Source organism: Castanea sativa, chromosome 10, assembly GCF_040712315.1.
Source record: "Castanea sativa cultivar Marrone di Chiusa Pesio chromosome 10, ASM4071231v1".
Classification (NCBI taxonomy): domain Eukaryota; kingdom Viridiplantae; phylum Streptophyta; class Magnoliopsida; order Fagales; family Fagaceae; genus Castanea; species Castanea sativa.
In genome coordinates, this window is record NC_134022.1 from 40,204,382 (window position 1) to 40,225,210 (window position 20,829).

At 36.9% G+C, this 20,829-nt stretch overlaps 1 protein-coding gene across 1 annotated transcript; it reads left to right on the top strand.

Moving 5' to 3' along the window:
- Positions 1-587: 587 nt before the first annotated feature.
- LOC142612688 (flowering locus K homology domain-like) lies at positions 588-20,514 on the top strand. The gene is made up of 7 exons (XM_075784819.1): positions 588-714; positions 1,365-1,654; positions 4,186-4,435; positions 4,834-4,982; positions 9,049-9,312; positions 17,664-17,858; positions 20,155-20,514. Exons 2-7 carry the CDS (start codon positions 1,376-1,378, stop codon positions 20,338-20,340), a joined length of 1,323 nt encoding a protein of 440 aa, XP_075640934.1. The 5' UTR covers positions 588-714; positions 1,365-1,375; the 3' UTR covers positions 20,341-20,514.
- Positions 20,515-20,829: the final 315 nt, after the last annotated feature.

Genomic DNA, 20,829 nt, shown 5'->3' on the forward strand with positions numbered 1-20,829 from the left:
GACAACTCGATCTATATTTATTTGTTCACCCGCCAACTAATAAAAGCTGCAGCTGCCCGGCCAGGCCAGGCCCCCATTTGTTTGGCATTATAATTTCGTAAAGAAAAATCATGATTTTAAACGAATAGGCATGATCGATCGAAATACACGTGCAACAAGTAAATTGAATCATACTTGTAATGATTGAGCTTGCAGAGCTTGAAGATGATGCAATTGAACATTTGCCTAACATGTCTTTTTCTTTGCATTTTTGAATTGATAGCCGGTGCTACATTTGGAGTACACCAAGCTTAGAATCCTCTACCCAATCCCAATATATGTCAACCATCATTGGAGTTTTTGTGTTAAACTTCAAACTTCTTAATTTATGCCCTCATATGATTTCTTTAACTTAAAGTTAGGTTTTTTACATTTATAATAACAATTTATATATCACTTCACTTGATTAGTGTCCAAAATTAAATTTAGAAAAAGACAAAGAAAAAAGAAAAAAGAAAAAAGAAAAAGAGAGAAGCTTTTTGGTAGTGACATTAGAAAGCATAAAAAAAGAAAAGATTGAGGCAAGTTCCATAATATAGCAAAAGTGAAAGGACTAAATACAAAACCTCACATTGCCATATACTACTTCTACTTGCACACACAGACACTCAATTTCCCGTCCCGCCCATTTTTTCTCTGCCAAAGATTTTGACTCTGTACAACCCAAATTTCTCTGTAAGTAATGTAAAATGCAATCTCAAACTCACTCACTGTATACTCTGCATGTTCTACGCTTTTCATTCTCTTCCTTTTTTCCTTTACAATTTTTTTTTTCTTTCTCTTTAGGGTTTCATAGATATACATATGCATTCGGCTCTCCAGGGTTTTTATTTACTTTATTTGCATTTTTGATTGACATATGATAGTTAGGATCCGTTTGGTTGCCTAGAAAATAAATGAATAGAATGTGTAATTGAGACCTTTTGATGTTCTGTTGATTTGGTTCTATTTGAAAGAAGAAGAACTGAGTCCATGCTATTTTTTGTATACGAAATTGGAAAACATATATTTGCGTTGTTAATGTATAAAAATAAACTTCTTCATTAAAAGTCTCAGACTGCCACATTATATATGTATGTTGTATTTTTTAGCTTGGCAAGGCAATAGTGGTAATGTAAAATTCTTTGATATTAATTGGGCATTTATTAAATCAATGGGTGATAATTATTCCTACTGGGGTTTCCTGCACTAATTTTTCATTTACTTGCTCGAGGAAAATGTACGTAGGAGTGTAAATAGTCGGATACATACATTGAGATCATTCTGTAATTTGTTTATTGGTAGATGTACATATTAATCAGTTTGCATTGGTTAATTTTTCACAGAAAACACTTAAATGGGTAGCGAAGATTTAAATGGGCATGAGGCAGGTGATATGCCTGACAACTCTCATCCTCCACAGAAACAAGGATTTGACAATAACTTCGATTTAAAAGGAGGTGAAGAAAAAAAGTGGCCCGGGTGGCCTGGAGAGAATGTGTTCAGGATGTTAGTTCCTGTGCAAAAGGTTGGTGGTATTATTGGTCGCAAGGGAGAATTCATTAAGAAAATCACTGAGGAGACAAAGGCTCGGGTTAAAATTCTTGATGGTCCTCCTGGGACATCAGAAAGAGCAGTAAGTTCCTTTTCTATAGTTTTGTTTTTATTGGGGTATATTTTTATGTTCTGGGCATATTGACATAGTTTTCCTGTCTACCTCAGTGGTTGTTAAACTTAAATTATCAATCATTTTATTTTCTTACCAGATGCTTGACTATCTAATGGTTGTACTGAATATTTATCCTGGTTTTTATATGTGAATGAGTTATGGTTTTTGTCAAAAGTACCCTTGTTCTCATGTTTCCTATGGTATGAATTTGTGCAGTTCTTAATTTACATAAGCCTTTAATCCTAAAAAAACTGGGGTTGGCTATGGTTTCTCATTCTAATTGGGATTAGTCACATCACACATCTTCTTTTGTGTCATTTATCTTATCTAAAATTGTGCTTGCTCTTGCCTCCTTGTTCAACGTATCTTTCTTTATTACTCCTGCCCATGTTGTTTCTTTTTACTCCATCAACTTGAATAAATCACTCTTTTTCACTATGTATCAATCAGTTTGCATTGCATACAATTGAACCATCATAAGCAACTCTTCCTTTTTTTTTTAGACCTCCTTTAATAAGAGTTACTCCTACCTTTGAAAGGATAACTTCATTCTCTTATCTTTCCTGTTGTTATTCCTCATACCATCTTAATATTTTTGTTTGGGCTATGCTCATTTTATGATCATGTTACTTCTTTTTTTTTTTGGGGGGGGGGGGGGGGGGGATAAGCATGTTGCTAACAGTCTTAACATTTTGTACCACCATAGCTAGTCTTATAGCAATCCTTTTCTGGTCAACTTAATAGATTTGTACAATATTGTACCATCAAATTCTTATTGTCTTGATTTTGCTTGTTTTATTGCGATCAATTGCTGTAAGGCATTTTCTATAATCTCTTTCTAGATTTTTTTCCCCTGTTGTTGGAATGGCATAAAGGTAGATGCATGGCACTTTTTTTTTGTGTGGAAATATCACTGCTATTAAACGTTAACTTGTCATACCCTTCAAATCTTGTTTCTCTGTATATTTCTATTGTTTTTGTTTCTGCTATTCCTCAGAATGTAGAACTGTATGAACTATATGTGCAGGAATCCATTATTGCTTAGGGAATTGCCTACAATCAAGGTCAAAAAATGGACTAACTATCTTGCTAGCCCAAATTCCAGCAAGTAATTAACAACAGATATAGAGCTTTGGCTATAATAAAATTTGTTCACTCCAGTATTTAAAAAAGCTGCTAAGAAAGTGATAAATTGGGACCATTGGGTTACTAAATAGTTGTTAACAATAAAAGACAATAAGATGAAGATGAAGTAAGTTGGAAGGTGAAATTAAATTAACAGAAATTAACAGAGGCTAAGTATGGAACCAAAGTAAAAGTGTCTTTTGTCACAATAACCAAAATGAATGTGTGCAGGTTCTTTGCAAATTTAAGGCAACAAATCAATTACCAAAGTGGCTTCAAACTAGAAGAACCAAAGATCAAGGTTGCAGGGATCTGTTCTGAGCATTACAAGTGCTGAAAAGTTCCTTTTGACTTAACAATCTGGAATATGTTGTGTGGAGTTTGGTATCGAGAAGCATTCTTTGTATCTGGTAACTACAGAACTTGTTCGACTGGTGTCTTGCCGAACATTGTTAAAGTTTGTACTAGGAAAATCTTAAATTGTCATCAGAATAATGCAGTATTACTAACAAGCTTCTCAATTTTTTCACACTTTAATAAGCACAAAGTACATTGAAGCATGGAAATATAGGTTGTTAAAACCTTTACTAAAGTATAGAAATATGAAATATCTCTTGATCAATTCTGCTACTGGAGTGGCATAAAAAATAATTAACTCCTGAATAGACTAAAGACTGTCACTTGAAAATTATAAGTTTAACCAAAATATGACATGTATAGAAGAATGTGTACAGAGATATGTGACTTAATCTTAAAATGCTTTTACTCAAACCTCTTATTCTTATCATATTTTAATATGTATACATCACTCAATGGTGTTTGGGGCTTGTTCTCCCACCACCACTTCATAAACCTTGAAATTGATAATGAAGTCGGTTTCTTGCTAGGAAAAAAACCATTGGGTTGGGAGACACCATTGGCATGGTTTTTAGTAATTGTTATGTTTTAGTTAAAATCATTTTTATTGTCCCCAATGGACTACCTTAAAATTGTATTCTTAGGACCCTTGGATGTGTGCGTTCTTAGTAACAGTTTCAAATTTTTAGGACTGTGGAAATTTGTTCATAGAAATATTGAAAGATATTTTTTAAGATTGATATGAATTGTATGGATGAATAGATGAATCATGAATGGAATTGAACACTTCTTTCCAAATGCTATAATACCGATGGTTAATTGTGTTATTGTAAGAAGCTAATTGTGTGTTTGAAAGGATTAGAAGGTCCACTAAAGGTGGAATAATTTTTGGGACTTTTTCTTATCTGTCATGCATGAATTGATTTTGGATACTGCCATTGGATAGTTTTATGAAATGAATCATGGTCTGATGATGTTGCTAATTTCACTGTTTGTTTCTCTGGCCTTTTTGTAAGGTGATGGTTTCTGCCAAGGAAGAGCTAAATCTTCCGCTTTCTCCTGCCATGGATGCTTTATTGAGAGTTCATAAACGAATCATCGATGTAGACACCAACTCTGCTCACGCTACGTCTGGTGCTGTGGGCACAATTATCACAAGGGTTCTAGTGGCAGATTCTCAGGCAGGAAGTCTGATCGGGAAGCAGGGTTCAACTATAAAGTCCATTCAAGATGCTTCAAATTGTACTATTCGGGTTCTCAGTGCAGGTATTCTTGAAAAATATTATTTTCCATATAAAAATGTTAGATTATTATTTTTTTCCTCTTTGAATATTTTGAAATATTATTTCTTTTTCCTCACCCTCTCCCCCACCCCCCCCCCCCCCCTCTCCCAAGGTTTTACTTTCATTTTATACATCTTTTTACTTCTGTTCCACATGCTATTTTGCCATATTCTCTTATGCCTATCACATACCAGATAATGTAGTAATTTTTTTTTCCTGAGTTGAACCTTGCATTTGTTTTCTTAATTTTCTGCATGGCCTAAAATATAAAGAACTATTTTTTTATTTATTTAAATTATTACATTGTTTAATGTTTTCGAATGTGAAATCATCACAGAGAGGCTGCTTTAATATTCTGAATATTGTAGTAATTTACTGCAGAACACCTACCAAAGTTTGTGTTGAAAGATGATAGTATTGTTGAGGTACATGGGGAACCTGCTGGTGTGCACAAAGCAGTTGAACTGATTTTAAATCATCTCCGAAAATTCTTGGTTGACCGCAGTATTGTCGGAGTATTTGAAATGCAAGTAAGTTCGTTTGTTTGTATTATTTGGGATTGGTAATCATCGTGATTTCTATTTCCATGCACTGTTGTTTATATACTGGTTGACTGGCTCACTTGCTGTGGTTCACCATTCCGGGTAAGGTTAACATTGGTTTGGATTAGTTTGGCATAGATGACACAAATACTAAAAGGGTGTAGTTCCCTACTTCCCTGGGGATCTAGAATGTTAAATGCTCAAAACATCCACCCTATTTTCTTAAATTCGAAAGACATACAACGTAGGGAAAAGTGAGCCTTAGTTGACGTTCCTGTTTGAAATGTTTTTGAATTATCTTTTTATATATAAGCATGTAATGCATTACTGAAAATGGTTCGGGGCCAAAATGAACTTTATGGATCTATATGAATAAACCGGGAGTATCTCTTTGCACTAGGGATGCATGAACTCACTAAAGTGATTCAAGAGGAAATCTTTTGGTGTTTGCTTTTCATGTATGATATAGTTTTAGTGGATGAAACTAGAAGTGGAGTTAATGCCAAGTTAGAAATTAGGGGGGACATTAAAACTTATAAAGGTTTTTTATTAAGTAGGACTAAAATAGAGTACGTGGAATATAGGTTTAGTAAAAGTAAAAAATTAAAATAATATAAAGGGGCAGTAAGACTTGATGTCAAGAGATACAAAAGAGAGAGAGAGCTTTCGATTTCTTTGATCAATAATTTATAAAGATGGAGAGATCAAAGATGATGCGAATCATAGGAAAATAGCAGGATGGATGAAGTGGAAAAGCGCATCCAGAGTATTGAGTGATCCTAGAATACCTATTAAGTTAAAGGGGAAAATTTAGGATTTGAAATGAGAAAATTTGCTTAAAGATAGGGGTAATCCCTATTGTTGAAAAGACTAAGGAAAGTTGCTTAAGATAGTTTGGTCATGTGTAGAGGAGAGCAATTAATTCACCGGTAAAAAAAAAAGTGAGTTGATTCAAATTGAGGGAACAAAAAAAGGTAGAAGAAGACCAAATATCACATTAGTTGAAGTAGTTAAAAAGGACATGTAAATTAAGAAAGTAAGAAAGACTATGACTTTATATGGATTAGAATGGATGAAAAGAATACTGTGGCGTTTGGTACGAGGGAATCCACATTACTTTTGGCATCTAGATTCCTAGGAATCACATTTCTAAGAATAATCACATTCCTAAGAATGTAGCTATTCCTATGTTTGGTTTCATTGGGAATATCTTAAGATTTCTAAGAATGTGAGATGCTAATGTTTGGTTTATTTCCAGGAATCTTAAATAAATTATTTATTTTTCCTATTCTATCCTTAGATTTGAATGTGAACTACTAAGTCCTTAAAAAAAAAATCTTCCTCTAAATAAATAATGAAAAACCAAATATAAACTATTAATTATGAAAAATTCATTAAAATTATAGTCTAACATTTCAAAATGAAAGGTACAATACAAAAATAACTATTTAAATTCTCAAATGTTTTTATTCTTAATAATAATTTTAAAAGAGTTTAATCCATAATAATTTGTTTTATATTTTATTTTAATTGCTTAAATGATAATGAAAAGGGTTAAAATTGTCAATTTATAAAAAATACAATTTCCTTTAAGTTTAAGAATCTAGATTTGCACTTGTTTTAAAGGGAATCCACATTTCTACTGAGAGGAGAATCCAGATTCCCCTGGCATCTGATTCCTTAGTGTGATTTGCAACAAAATATGAGAATCTTTAAACATTCATGGGAATCCTAAAACATTACCCCGTACCAAACGCCACATACATGTGATCAACCCTGACAATCTTGTTGAGGATCCATAGTTGACCCCAAACAATTTGGGACTCAGGCCTTGTTGTGTATTTGGAAAGCACTGACGCGGCTACAGGACTGCTACACCGGCGTCCGATGCGAGGTGTGGTGGCGATGCTGCTGCCCGCGCGTCAGTGCCGCGTTGGAAATTTTTTTTTTCCCCAGATCGCGCCGACTCGGGCCAATTTGAGTCGAATCAGATTGTATCTGCCTGCCAAAACCGCCCGATTCAGGCCGATATCGGCTTTGATTCGGGCCTATTCAAGTTAAAAAAAAAAAGTGCAAATTTGGAAAGCACCGATGCGGCTATAGGACTGGTGCGGTGGGTGACGCCGTTGCCCATGCGTCGGTGCCGTGTCGGAAACCTTTTTTATTTTTATTTACTTTTATTTTTTTTTCCGTTTCTAGATCGCGCCGATACTCGCTGATTCGGGTCGAATTGGATCATATCGGCCGGCCGAAACTGCCCGATTTAGGCCGATACTGGCTTTAATTCAGGCCAATTCAAGTAAATTTTTTTTTTAAAAGAAGTGCAAAACGTGGGGTGGGGATAAAGGCAAAATATGGTATAGAGTTATTGAAACATAGAACCTACATTGCCTTTTGCACCTCATTTAAGGCTACAACAACCAATATGCAACCAAAATTCTAAGGAATCAGTGAGAAGCTTGTATAACGAATATACGTGGTTGTTGCAATACAATTTTCATCATCTTTCAAACTTGTGGGTTGTATTTAATTTAAGAATATCATGCTTTAGTTATTATCTACTATTGCTTTTAAATTTGGTATATGTTTATATAATGTGAAAAAGTATGCTTAGTAATATATAGAAAATATAAATAAAAATATTTTTAATAATTTTTTAATCGTTGCACCTACTTCCTACTTTTTCAAAGGGCAAAACTTAGGTACAGTAGCTTAGGTACAGTACATTAGGTTCCCGCTTAAAATTTTGACATCTGTCAAATTTAACATTTCAATCTAACGGCGTTAAAACTTTTTTTTTTTTTTTCCTTCTTCCTTTCCTGTACTGCAAGTCCTAATTTTTTTTCCTTCTTCCTCTGCAAACTGCTTCTCTTCCCAATTCAAAACCTTTCTCTTCCAAACTACCAATGATCCTTCTATTTGAAACCCAAAACCCAAAAAAAGAAAGAAAGAATCATCGATCAGGAAAAAAAAAAAAAAGAAGAAGAAGAAGAAAGGATCAGATACACAGATCGAGAGAGAAAGAAAGAATCATAGAATCATTTATCAGAAAAAAAGAAAAGAAAAGAAAGAATCATCGATCAGAAAAAGAAAAAGAAAAGAAAGAATCATCGATCAGAAAAAGAAAGAATCATCGATCAAAAAAAGAAGAAGAAAGAATCATAGATCAAAAAAACGAAAGACCCATCGATTAGAAAAAAAGAAGAAGAAAGAATCATAGATCAAAAAGAAGAAAGACCCATGACCCTTCTCTTTGAAACCCATGGCCATTCTCTTCGAAACCCAGAACCCAAAAAAAGAAAGAAAGAATCATCGATCAGGAAAAAAAAAGAAATCAGATACACAAACCGAGAGAGAAGGAAAGAATCATAGACTAGAAGAATCATAGATCAGAAAGAAGAATGGAAACAGACCATAAAGAATCGTAGATCAGAAAAGAAGAAAGGAAACGGATACACACCGAGAGAGAAAGAAAGAATCATAGATCAGAAAAGAAGAAAGGAAACATACAAATGCCGAGAGAGAAAGAGAGAAAGATATGAGATTTTCTTTTTTTCTTTTTTCTGGGTTTTGGGTTTCGAAGAGAAGGGTCATGGTGGATTGGAAGAGCACGCTTTTGGATTTGGAAGAGAAGCCATCTGCAGAACAGGAAGAAGGAAAAAAAAAAAAAAAGTTTTAACGCCGTTAATTTGAAATGTTAAATTTGACAGATGTCAAAATTTTAAGTGGGAACCTAATGTACTGTACCTAAGGCACTGTACCTAAGTTTTACCTTTTTTCAAAAATTGCCGAGTTCCACATCCACACCCGCACTTGCACCCGCACCAAAATCCAAAAACGCACCCGTGCTTCATAATTGTGTATGAATAAACCAGGAGTATTTGAACTTTTTGGAGTTTGAATGAACTTTAAATGTTTTTTTGACCCAGTTTAAATTCAAATTGAGTCTAGGATAGTTCAAATTTGTCCATTGTTTGTTTAGATGAGGTGGTTTATTATTTTTTGTATTCATATTGGATAAAATATAACTTATATAGTTTTTTTTATTGGTTAGATGCAGATGCCAAAAGTTCAAGCAAACCAGAACATTACCCCAAACCAGTCCTGGGGCCCTCCTCAAGGTTTTCCAATTAATGCTGGTGCCGGACCTGGTTTTGCACCTAATCCTCAATATGTGCAGCCTCCACGTCAATATGACAATTATTCGCCTGCTCCACCTCTGGAAAAACAGCATTGGCAGGGTCCTATGCATGGAAGGGATGCTTCTATGGGGATTCATTTATCCAGTGTCCATCTGCAACCGCTAGTGGCCACCAAGGTGCTTTCTTCTTGCTTTGATCTTGTAAGGATGGTTAGCCTAATAATAAAAAAGGGAATCCGTCCTATTTTGAATAGTTATTTTTAACTCATTATTATAGAGAAAGTTCCCCCTGTTTTACTCGTGTGCAGCTGTCTTTGTAGGATGGCAAAGTCTTCCTAAGTCTAGCACTTATTAGATGTTTGACCATTGTTTATTTTCTTTCATGCCGACTATGGTTATTGTATCTTTATCTTATGTGTTTATGATCTAGAGGCTTGGCTACCTCAAATTAGTTAGATAACTTTTCATACAATTTTTTTCTCGCTATGATTAGTATGGGTGGTGTAGGGATAAAAGGCCCAAAATGGGCTTTGTCTGAGGTTGTTCACTTGTTCGAGGACAGATTAATAGTAATGAAGATGTCAAACCTAATAGATCCACAAGCAAATTGTGATAGAGGAAACTAAGGGAGGTAATCCAAGGAGGGGTGTCTCCTCAGCTAAGCGAAGGAAGGATCAGATGGTACGTCATGTTGTCCAAAATGATCTTCTAGGAGGTTTGTTGATGAAGATATGTTTCATAGGGGCACAGAGCGCAAGAACAGTTATGAAATATCTAAGAGAAATTTGCTACCACCGCATTGAATGTTCTGTATCCAAATCTCTGGCCGCATTAATGAGGAAGTGATATTTAAACAGTGATTTTCAGTCTTATAGCTATTACCTAAGGACTTTAGGAAGGTGCTGATGGGACAAGTATTAATATTAGCAGTCTAGACCTACACATAGAGAGCGGAAATGAGAAGAAGAAGGAAGTATAAGATAGAAGAAGGTACTGGAGAAGGGAGATTGGAGGAAGGAGGGAGAAAAAGAAAACACTGTAGACTCAAGAAGAACATTTGTAATTTTTCCTTAAGAGAGTGAAATATAAGAATCAACCTCCTCAGCTTAAGACCGATGTCAGTTTTCACTATACAAATTATTCTAGCTTTCTCCTATTGTGATTTTAGCCCAAAGTTATTGCTAACAAAACTCATAAAAACCTAAATTTCTAGCTCACTCTCTACTAATTCATTGTATTGGGTTCTTTGGGCCTATCCCCTTCCCATTTGTAAGCTTAGGTGCAAATCGTGTCCCTATGGGTGGGATTCGCAGTTTTTCCATAGAATTTAAGCTGTTTCAATTGGTGGTTGAGGAAGGAGGAAATTTTTTCTCCTAATGTATTTTTGAATGGGGCAAACACTTCATGATGTCAGTATTCATGGGTAAGAATGCAGTATTGTGGTTGATGAAGAATATAGAACACATTGTGGTTGGAATCAATCCTAAACAGTTTTTTACACTTAGGGAAGGAGATACTGCGTACACTTTGCAGCGGGGATCAAACTCTTTTGGTCAGTTCCTTTTAGTGTCTGAACTCAAAGTTGGCGGGCATAGGTCTGTCATAATCCTTGGAGGCAAAGCACAAAACGGTTGGAAGGTCTTTGGGCTGGAATTGAGGAAGATGTTTGAACCTGACCAATATGCTTTAGGTGGTTCTGGCCAGGCCAAATAAATTTGTCTCAGCCACAAAGGAGAATGTCAGGGTTTCATCCCTTTTGGTCTTTTGTTGAGGCATTGAAGGGTCGGGTGCAGTCAAGGGATGTGATTCAGTTAGAACATATTGCAACCAAGAAAAAAAAATGATTCAAGAGGAGTCTGTGGAGAGGCAGAATTAGTCAAGGGGGTTGTTGGTGATGTATCCGAAACTTACAAGTACTAAGGTGGGGGATATTCCAGTGGGCAAGCCTGATACGACGGTGGTTGGAGGAGGGGATAGGAGGGAGCAATGCATTAATATGAATGCTAATTCAGGAGAGCAAATTCGTGCAGAAAATAGGAAACATATCCCATTAAGGTTCAGTTTGAATTCAAAAACAAATGAAAATGGGAAGAGGAGTGATATTAGGAGATCATGCTGGATAGGGAGTGGATTAATTGTAGAGGTTGATGAGAAGGGAAAGAGACGGGATTTTTGGGAAGGCACTAAAGGGGGAGTAAAAAAATTTAAATGGGTAACACGTTCTTGTATAGAACTTGGCAAGTGTAAGTTGGGTTTGGGCCCTAACAAGTTGGTAGCCCAACAACCACTTAGTAACTCTAGTTAGGCCCAAGTACCATAAGCCCAAATACCTCTGAGCCTGGGGAATGTTCCAAATAATCTATAGGGCCTATTTTCTCTGCCCATAGTCTCAAGAAGGTTGGGGAGAGCCTATTGGTGCCTCCGACGAGCTCTGTGGTGCTGACACAGGTGGCGGGATGCCTTGTGAGGCCACATAAGGCATGGGTACTGTTTTGCCGATATAGGTGGCGTGATGCACTGAGACACTTCAGAAGGATTGCGATGAGGTCAAGAAGGCTAGAGAGAGCCCTTTGGTGCCTTCGATGAGCTCGGTGGTGTTGGCACAGATGGAGGGATGTGTCGTGATGCCACAAGAGGCATGGGTTGAGGCCGAGAAGAATGAAAAGAGTGTGTCGGTGCCTCTGAGGAATATTGCTCTGTCGATACAGGTGGCGCAGTGTACCACGACGTCTCAGGAGGATTGTGATGAGGCCGAGAAGGCTGGAGAGAGTCTTTCGGTGTCTTCGATGATTGTTGTGACGCTGGCACAAGTGGTACACTGTTCCGATAAGCCTTGGAATGTTTGCTATGACGCCGAGAAGGATGAAGAGAGTCCTTCGGTGTCTCTAATGAGTATAGAATTGTGAACACTACTTGAAAATGAAAACGGCTCTTTTGTTCAGAAATGAAATGTTCCAAATGTTCCTGGAAATTCTTGCTCTCATTGGACCATTTGTATCTATATGCATTAGGATCCCGATTCATGGATCCCTTGATTCGAGAAATAAAACTACGAGGATTGAACCCTTTCTTCTGGCTCTTTTTCAAATTTGATAAATGTTAGTTGATCGTATATTTCATTATAATTCTATGATTCAGAGTATCATTTCCTATTTGATCCCTTTGAATTCCATATTCGAAGTTGCGATCGGATCTATTCATTAAAAAGAATCGATTCAATACATTTATTATGTACCCACAAGTGTTATATTGGATTTGAATTAGATTTCGGATCAATTTATATTGATTGACTGCCTCGATTATGTTGTTGCTAGCAAATGCCACTATTTTTGGTTGTGGATCTTCCAAATCATTCTCGTAGGAGGTCCGGACCCATTTTTCTCTGATCCTTCGATAAAAGGATTCATTCTCTTCATAAAAAATAGGAGGTAGAACCAATAAATATTTCTTTTTCGATTCATCCTTGGAGTTGAATATCTCATTCAAGAATTGTTTTTGATCCAATCTGCAGGAATCAATAGAAAAGGTAAATCCCTTATGATACGACAGATCCGGCTCGGTTATTGATCCGGCTCGGTCATCTGTGATGGAATTTGCGTTGTTGGCTGCAAACTGATGAATGGAGGATCGGTTTGAACAGTTCTATGGTTGTCAAACTTCATACTAGTGCCATAATTGGTTGGCCCTTCTCTCTTCAATCTTCTTATGGGGTTGTCGAGAGTTGGTCTTTTGGGTTTGGGAGATAGGGGTGGGGAGGAGAATGTAGTGTACCATGTAGATTCTCTTAGATTATCTGGGGTTTCCTTTTCAGCGGCAAATGTAATGGTTTATCAATGGGTTTTGGTGAGAGTGAGGAATTCTCAAATTGTGTTCCTTTGAAGATTGTTGCTCCAAATGGGTCAATTACTTCAGTAGAACAAGAGGGGGATGGTGAGATTTTGAGTCTCGAGGCTAAGTTGAATATTTCTGGATGGGTGAAACGCAGAATTCCTGATTTTAGTAAATTGGTTGGGCTTTCTATGAGCTGTCATGAGAAACTATGCATTGCTTTATTACAAAGGCTAGAATCTGTGATGGAGGTAGCCAATGTGTTACATAGAGAAGTTAGTGGTAATCGAAAAGTGATGAAATCTAAGAATAAGGGAAGAAGAGAGTTGAGAAATTTGGTCTCTTCAGTGAATTATGATGGGAGATAGAATGTTTAATTGGTACTTCTGTCAGAAGTTGGGAGACCTTAGCAGTTATGAAGCTAAAAATGATTTCATGGAATGTTAGAAGTTTAAATGATTCTCAGAAATGATTGGTAGTGAGAAATTTATTACGAGAGTGGAAGTGTGATGTAGTATGTTTATAGGAGACAAAGATTGCTAGGATAGGTGGACAAATGGTTTGTAGTATGTGGAGTTGTCCACATGTGGATTGGGTTGCTTTGGAGGCGGATCAGACTGCTAGTGGGGTATTGATTATGTGGGATAAGAGGGCCTTGGAAAAGATGGAGGCCATGGTTGGTACTTTCTCAATATTGGTTAAGTGGCAAGGGGTGGTAGATGGTTTTATATGGGCATGCTCAGGGGTTTATGGCTCAAATGATAACAATGAGAGAAGACACGCGGGATGAGTTGGTCAGTATTCAGCAATATTGGAGGATATTGTGGTGTTGTTTTGGGGACTTTAATATTGTACGGTTTCCAAGTGAACATTTGGGTGGAAAAAGTATTACTCCGGCTATGGTAAGATTTTTTGAACTTATTGAGGACCTTAATTTGATTGATCTACCGTTGGAAGGAGGTAGCTATACTTGGTCTAGTAGTACAGATCAACCATCAATGTCTAGGATTGATAGAGCTTTGATCACTCATGATTGGGAGGAACACTATCCGGATGTTATTCAAAGGATTTACCTAGTCCCATTTCAGATCACAGTCCAATTCTTTTGGAGGCAGGGGGAATGGCGAGGGGGAAGAGTCCTTTTAGGTTTGAAAATATGTGGTTGAAGACAGATGAGTTTGTGGACAGAGTTCAATCTCGGTGGAATCAGCACTCATTTGTGGGTACACTTAGTTTTGTGCTTGCCAAGAAACTAAAGGCATTGAAGGAGGACATAATTTAGTGGAATCGTAGAGAGTTTGTTAATGTAGATCGTCATAAGAATCAATTGCTGGAGGAGTTGAAAAGTTTAGATGCTAAGGAAGAGGAGTTTGGACTCACTGATAGGAAGAAATGTTATAGAGAGGTTCCTAGAGACAAAAATCTAGAATGTTATATATTAAGGAAGGGGATAACAACACCAAGTTCTTTCACAAGATGGCAAACTCCCATAGGAGGCATAATCATCTGAGGATATTGGAGGTGGATGGGGTGGTTTTTGAGGAGGAATCTGAGGTAATTGCTCAGGTAGTATAGTTTTATAAAAACTTGTATAAGGAGTCTGAGGGGTGGAGGCCTTTTGTAGAAGGAGTTTGATTGTATTGGGGATATGGAGAGGGTTTGGCTTGAAAGAAAGTTTGAGAGGGAGGAGATTTTTCAAGTTGTAAGAGACTTGGAAGGGGACAAAGCTCCAGGCCCGAATGGGTTTACTATGCCTTTTTATTATCATTGTTGGAGAGTAGTGAAAAAAGACGTCTTAGCGGTCTTTGATGAGTTTTTTCAATATTGTAAGTTTGAAAACTCTTAGTGCTACTTTCATTGCCTTAATTCCAAAAAAGAATGATGCCTCTAATATTAGATATTTCCGAGCCTATTAGCTTTGTGGGGAGTGTGTATAAAATTTTGGCTAAGATTTTGGCAAATGGCATGAGAACGGTCTTAGATTAGTTGATCTCTGAAACTCAAAATAGCTTTGTGGGTGGGAGACAAATCCTTGATTCGGTTCTTATTGCGAATGAATGTGTTGATAGTCGAGTGAAGAGCTGGGATCCTGGGATTATATGTAAACTTGATGTTGAGAAAGCATACGATCATGCGAATTGGGAGGCTCTTTTGGATATTAATGGGTCTTCAGCTAATTTTTTTGGTAGTTTAAGGTGCTTAAGACAAGGGGATCTGCTATCTCCTGTGCCCTTTTTGATAATGATGGAGGCGTTCAGTAGGATGTTGAGAAGAGTGGAGGGAGCTGGCTTAATCCATGGTTTTAAAGTTAAGGGTAGGAGGGGTGATGGGGAATGTGTCTCACATCTATTGTTTGCAGATGACACTATTCTTTTTTGTGATGTAGATGTGGAGCAAATTTTGCATATTCGGTTGTTACTTTGTTTTCAGGCTTTGACAGGTTTGAAGGTCAATGTGCAGAAAAGTGAAATGGTTCCAATAGGGGAGGTAGATGATGTGCATGCCTTGGCTGAAATTTTGGGATGCAAAGTTGGAACTTTACCCATGTCTTATCTTGGCATGCCGTTGGGGGCTTCACATAACTCTCCTTCAATTTGGAATCCTATCTTGGAAAAAATTGAGCAGAAGTTGGCCGGGTGGAAGAAGTTGTATTTATCTAAGGGGTGTAGATTGACGTTACTTAAGAGTACGTTATCTAGTCTTCCCACCTACTTTCTATCGCTATTCACCATTCCTACTTATATGGCTAATAGAATTGAAAAATTGCAAAGGGATTTTCTATGGAGTGATAGCAAGACTCATCTGGTAGGATGGGATAAAGTTTGTGCGCTCATAGCCAATGGTGGTTTAGGTATAAGGAAACTTACTACTTTTAATAAAGCATTATTGGGGAAATGGTTGTGGCGATTTGGGAAAGAGGAGAATTGGCTGTGGAGGAGGGTGGTAGCTTCAAGGTTTGGGGAAGAGTGGGGGGGGGGGGGGATGGAACTCTAAGTTAGGTAGGGGAATGCATGGGTGTGGTTTGTGGAGAGGTAGTCGTATGGGCTGGGAGGATTTTAGCAAAAATACTCAGTTTGTTGTTGGGTTGGGGAATAAAGTGAGATTTTGGCAGGATGGGTGGTATGGTGATCAACCTTTCCAAGTGGCTTTCCCGAGGTTGTATGGCATTGCTATTGACAAGAAGGCCTCTATTGAAGCTTCTTTGTCAAGGCAAGGGGAGGAGGATAGAAAAATCTGGGATGTTCGTTTTATTCGTGAATTTAATGATTGGGAGATGGATGAAGGACTGTATTTTCTTCGTATCTTGGGAACCAATACCCCTTCAATGGATGTTGGAGATAGGTTGAGATGGAAGTTGAAGCCTAATGGAGATTTGGACATCCGGTCGTATTATAACAAGTTGTGGGATTCTCCCTTAATTGTTTTTCCTTGGAAAGGTATATGAAGAGTTAAGGTCCCTAGATGTGTTTCTTTCTTTGTTTGGTGTGTAGCTTGGAATAAGATCCTAATGGGTGATAATCTGAGATTGAGGGGCTTGGATTTTGTAGACTGGTGCATTATGTGTAGACACTGTGGGGAGACGGTGGACCATTTACTTCTTTTTTGCGAGATGCTTATCAGTTATGGAGTTTTGTTTTTATAACCTTTGAAGTGTCGTGGGTCATACCTAGATCGATTCTAGATTTGCTTTTTAGCTGGTGGAATTGATTGGGGAAGCATTCATCTCAGATCTGGAATTTAGTTTCGTTTACTATGGTGTCTTTGGAAGGAACGGAATCGATGGACTTTTGAGGATTTGGATAAATCTAGTGATTAGATGCGTGCTTCTTTTAGTGGAACTCTCTTTGATTGGTCTCGGGCTTGGGGACTCATGACTAGTGATTCTCTCCCTTCTTTTCTTAGCTCTCTTTCTCTTTTGTAATTAATCTTCTCTTTTTTTTTTTTTTTTTTTTTTTTGTATTTTCCTTGTTTTCTTTTTTCCTTGTAATTTTCTGGTGTGCTCTATGCTTTTCTTGCATAGAGTAGCTTTTCGTATATATATCATCTTACTTATCAAAAAAAAAAAAAAAAATCGGTTTAGTTGAAAAATTAAATCATGGGTACCATTTATAACTTCAAATGTTGGAAGAGTAAATATTTTTAGACATGCTTTTCTTCTATAAGAGAAGAGCCTTGTAACTCAACTGGTTGACACCTCTGAAAAAATGGAATCTGAACTTCCAGTTATACTTATATATATAAAAAAATGCTTTTCTTCAACAAACTGGACCTGGTGTCCTTTGAGGCTTCAACACTCTTCAATCAGGGACTGGGCCACTGATGTTGATGCTAGAGGGTTGTTTGAAGCTTCATTGTGCCGGAATATTGTTCATACTATCCTTTTACTGAGGAAACTGCTGATGTGAAATGAATATTTTATTATGAATTATGATGTCAGTTATTTCAGTCTGCTAAGTGGCAGTTGAATATAATGTTAAAATAGTTTAGGAAGGGTTCCGGGTGAGGGTATTTTCCCAATAATATGAATCACATTAAATTGTGCAAGTAGCAACTGTACTTTTTTCATTTGCATATTATTGTCTTGAAAATCCAGAAAGAGAAAACAAAGAGAATGAGAGAATGTCAGACCTTGTTGAGGGCTAGGCTTATTCTGTTACAGAATCATTTCTGATATATGCTGTTTACATTTTTCTTTGTAGGTTACGCACCACATGCAAGTTCCTCTATTATATACAGATGCTGTAATTGGGATATCTGGTTCTAATATAAGCTACATACGTCGTGCCAGTGGGGCGACTATTGCAATACAGGAAACAAGGGGTATGCCTGAGGAGATGACTGTTGAAATAAATGGATCTGCTTCACAAGTACAAACAGCTCAACAGTTAATACAGGTATTCTACAATTCCTATGATTTCCATGTGTGCAATATTTGCCTTTATTCTCTTGTTACCTCCAGTTTGTTTTGCTTTTTTTTTTAGTTCCCTTGTTTTGCAATCTTATTTTTTAGTTTGTATTTCATATGTTTATATTGTACTTTTGAAATTAAACCTGTCATTGGATTTGGTAATGGCATCAAAGCTGTTGTGTATTTGTTTCTGTATTTCAGATCTGTGTTTAATTTGTTTCCCTGTAATTTGGACTTTTAATATGTAGGGTATGAATTGATGTAATTTTCTAAAAATTATGTGACAGTCATATGTTGAAACTATGTTTGTTATAGTGATAGTTCTGTTGTACTTTTTTTTCTCAAAAAAATAAGAATGTCAAAAATTTAGGTTTAATTTCAGGGGTGGTTTCATTTTGTCATTACATAACAGGCTGAAATTGTGAGCATTGGTAACAAAATGCCCACGTGTCACTTAATCACAGTAAACAAAAATTGTAATTGGCATTAAAAAAGAACCTCAGCAGCTTAAAAAAAACCTCACATTAACATAAAATAGCCACAGCACCCTTTCTCAATCTTCAAGAAAAAAAAAAAAAAAAAAACTCTAATCCCCCACTTTCTTTTCTTGTCCTTCACTTTCTTGGACACCAAACACAGTACATGCTTTACCCCAAGTTTCATGATGATGTAAGTATTCCAGAATCCCAAAATTGCTCTAGGACTTTCAATTTTCAATTTTTTATTTTAATAAAAAAAACTGACAATTTAGTACAAATTTGAAGTTGGGTCCGTGTTAATTCAATAGATCCAAGTCTCACTCCAAACAGCGGTAGAGGGTCAGGCCAATGGAGTCATCCACCAGGGGGGTGGGGGGGGGGGTTGGAGTCTTCTGGTTGGGTTGCAGTGGTGCAGCTTGGCTAACGGTCGCAATAAGCACACCCTAGCCTTGTGTTCTAGCAAGCTTTTATCAACAGTGTGAGGCTTGGAAACTAGAGGCAGGACAACAGAGGAGCTGGGATTTGCCTACTGTTGTGAGTTGGCTTTCCCAAAACTTTGAGATCTCCAGCAAACAGTTGGTCAGACTTGTGCTTTGATGGATTTGATGATGCAAAAGCAATGGAATGATGCAGGACAATAGGCACTTTTGTTGTGGGATCTTTAGGAATTCAGCACTAAATTAGGTTTCTTGGTGGTATCTTGATGGGTTCTTGAATAAGGATTGATGTTCAAGGGTTTAAGTGTGAAAAGATTAGATTTTGAATATGTTTGATGAGAAATAAAGAAAGATAAAGTGGTAATCACACCTAGGTTTTCCTAATTATTCACACTTAGGTAGGAGAAGGCAGTTTTCTCAACCAAAAAAAAAAAAATAAGGAAGGGTAGGAGAAGGCAATTATGCATTCAAAGCTTAAATAAGTTGCTGAATTTTTTTAGTAAAATCTATCTTGCTATGCATTTTACTACAATAAAGCCTTTATATAGGCTATTGCTATATCCTTTCCTAGAAGGATTAGGACTTCTAAATAACTTGTTCCTAGAAAGGCTAAGATTACTAATAACAAAGAAAAATAATTAACAACTTTTCTAAACCAAATAGGTAGCTGTTGTTAGGGTTAATGGTTGAAATGGGTGGGTTCAACTTGAAAATTCTCTTTTTTTCTTTTGGGTTATGACCGGAGGTTGCAAGGTATGGTTGATTTTGGTTTGGAGTTTGGTGGTTGTTCTATTCTGGCTTGGGTTTGGTTTTGAGCATGAAGGTTGCCAATTTGGGTGGCGCAAAGAGGTTTTGGTTCATGGGTTGGCGTTGCTGGAATTGATACACACAAATCAAAGTTTTGGTCTGATGGAAATAATAATAATCACAACAAATAAGCTGCTGATTTTTTTGGGGGGTTTATTTTAGTCCTTTCTTTTTATTGCTAAAAAGAAAAAGAAAAGTGCATTTGTTTGAGGGGGGACGAAAACGACAGTAAATTGCCTTCCGTTTCCAAGTCCCCCCTCAAATAAGCTGGAGAAGCGCGCCTATGATGCACTTCATTAATCCAGCTTTGTTTCAATCAAGTGTAGCGTTTAGACCTTTGACCTTTAAGCAAGCCTAGACACACCTTTTTAAAAAGCACCAGTAAAGCTTCATTAAACAAGCTTTTGCTTCAATCAAGTGCAGCACGTGAACCTTTGAGCTTTAAGCAAAGGCTAAGCACGCATTTTAACAAACCCACAACCATGGTAGAATTACTCAGTTACCACTGCAGCACCTTTTCTTTATCTAATATCCTCTTCTTCCTATTTGCATGATACAGAATTTCATGGCTGAAGCTGCAAGCTCTACACAGAACCCAGCTGGGGGATCCATCAGTAAGGGATATAATGCTTATCCATCTTATGGTCCTTCCTATGCATCTTCAAAGCCCACCACTGCTGGACACACAGGCCATGCACCTGCCCCAGACTATGGTTCGGTGTATGGCAATGATTATGGTTATTGAGAAGCTGATATAATTCTGTAGGTTTGGGCTCAGCATTTTGCAAACATTGTTCTGTGCCGTATCAACTGGATAATACCAGATAATTTCATATGCTGATGTTCTGAATTTGGTGACATTTTATTGTTCATTCTTTTAAATATATTTTGTTAAAAGTGGCAATGTGCTTTTTAGCTTTGCTTTCTTTCCCTCAAATCCTTATTGCTACTTTGGTCTTTTTCTTACTGGTCTTTGCTGCTAGCATTGAATTTTATAGGCTGTTTAGGACAGTTCAACACATTCGGCATTATTCTGGTTGATAATCTGGTATATTTCATAAATTCTTAGCGTGAATCTGTGAATGACCCTTTGATCACAATGTTCGTGCTGGCCAAACATTCTTACACGTTTTTTCTCCAATTCCCGTATATTTTGCAATACTGTCCATGTACTTATAGGATAAATTTCATAAACTACCCTTAGGTTTGAACTAATGCTAAAAAAGTCTAAAAA

Bases quoted from the DNA above. Each gene is read 5' to 3' on its own strand.
- LOC142612688 (XM_075784819.1), top strand. From the start codon at position 1,376: ATGGGTAGCGAAGATTTAAATGGGCATGAGGCAGGTGATATGCCTGAC. The intron at 4,436-4,833 runs GTATTCTTGAAA...AATTTACTGCAG, and splicing joins TATTCGGGTTCTCAGTGCAG to AACACCTACCAAAGTTTGTG. The intron at 9,313-17,663 runs GTGCTTTCTTCT...TTTTCTTTGTAG, and splicing joins AACCGCTAGTGGCCACCAAG to GTTACGCACCACATGCAAGT.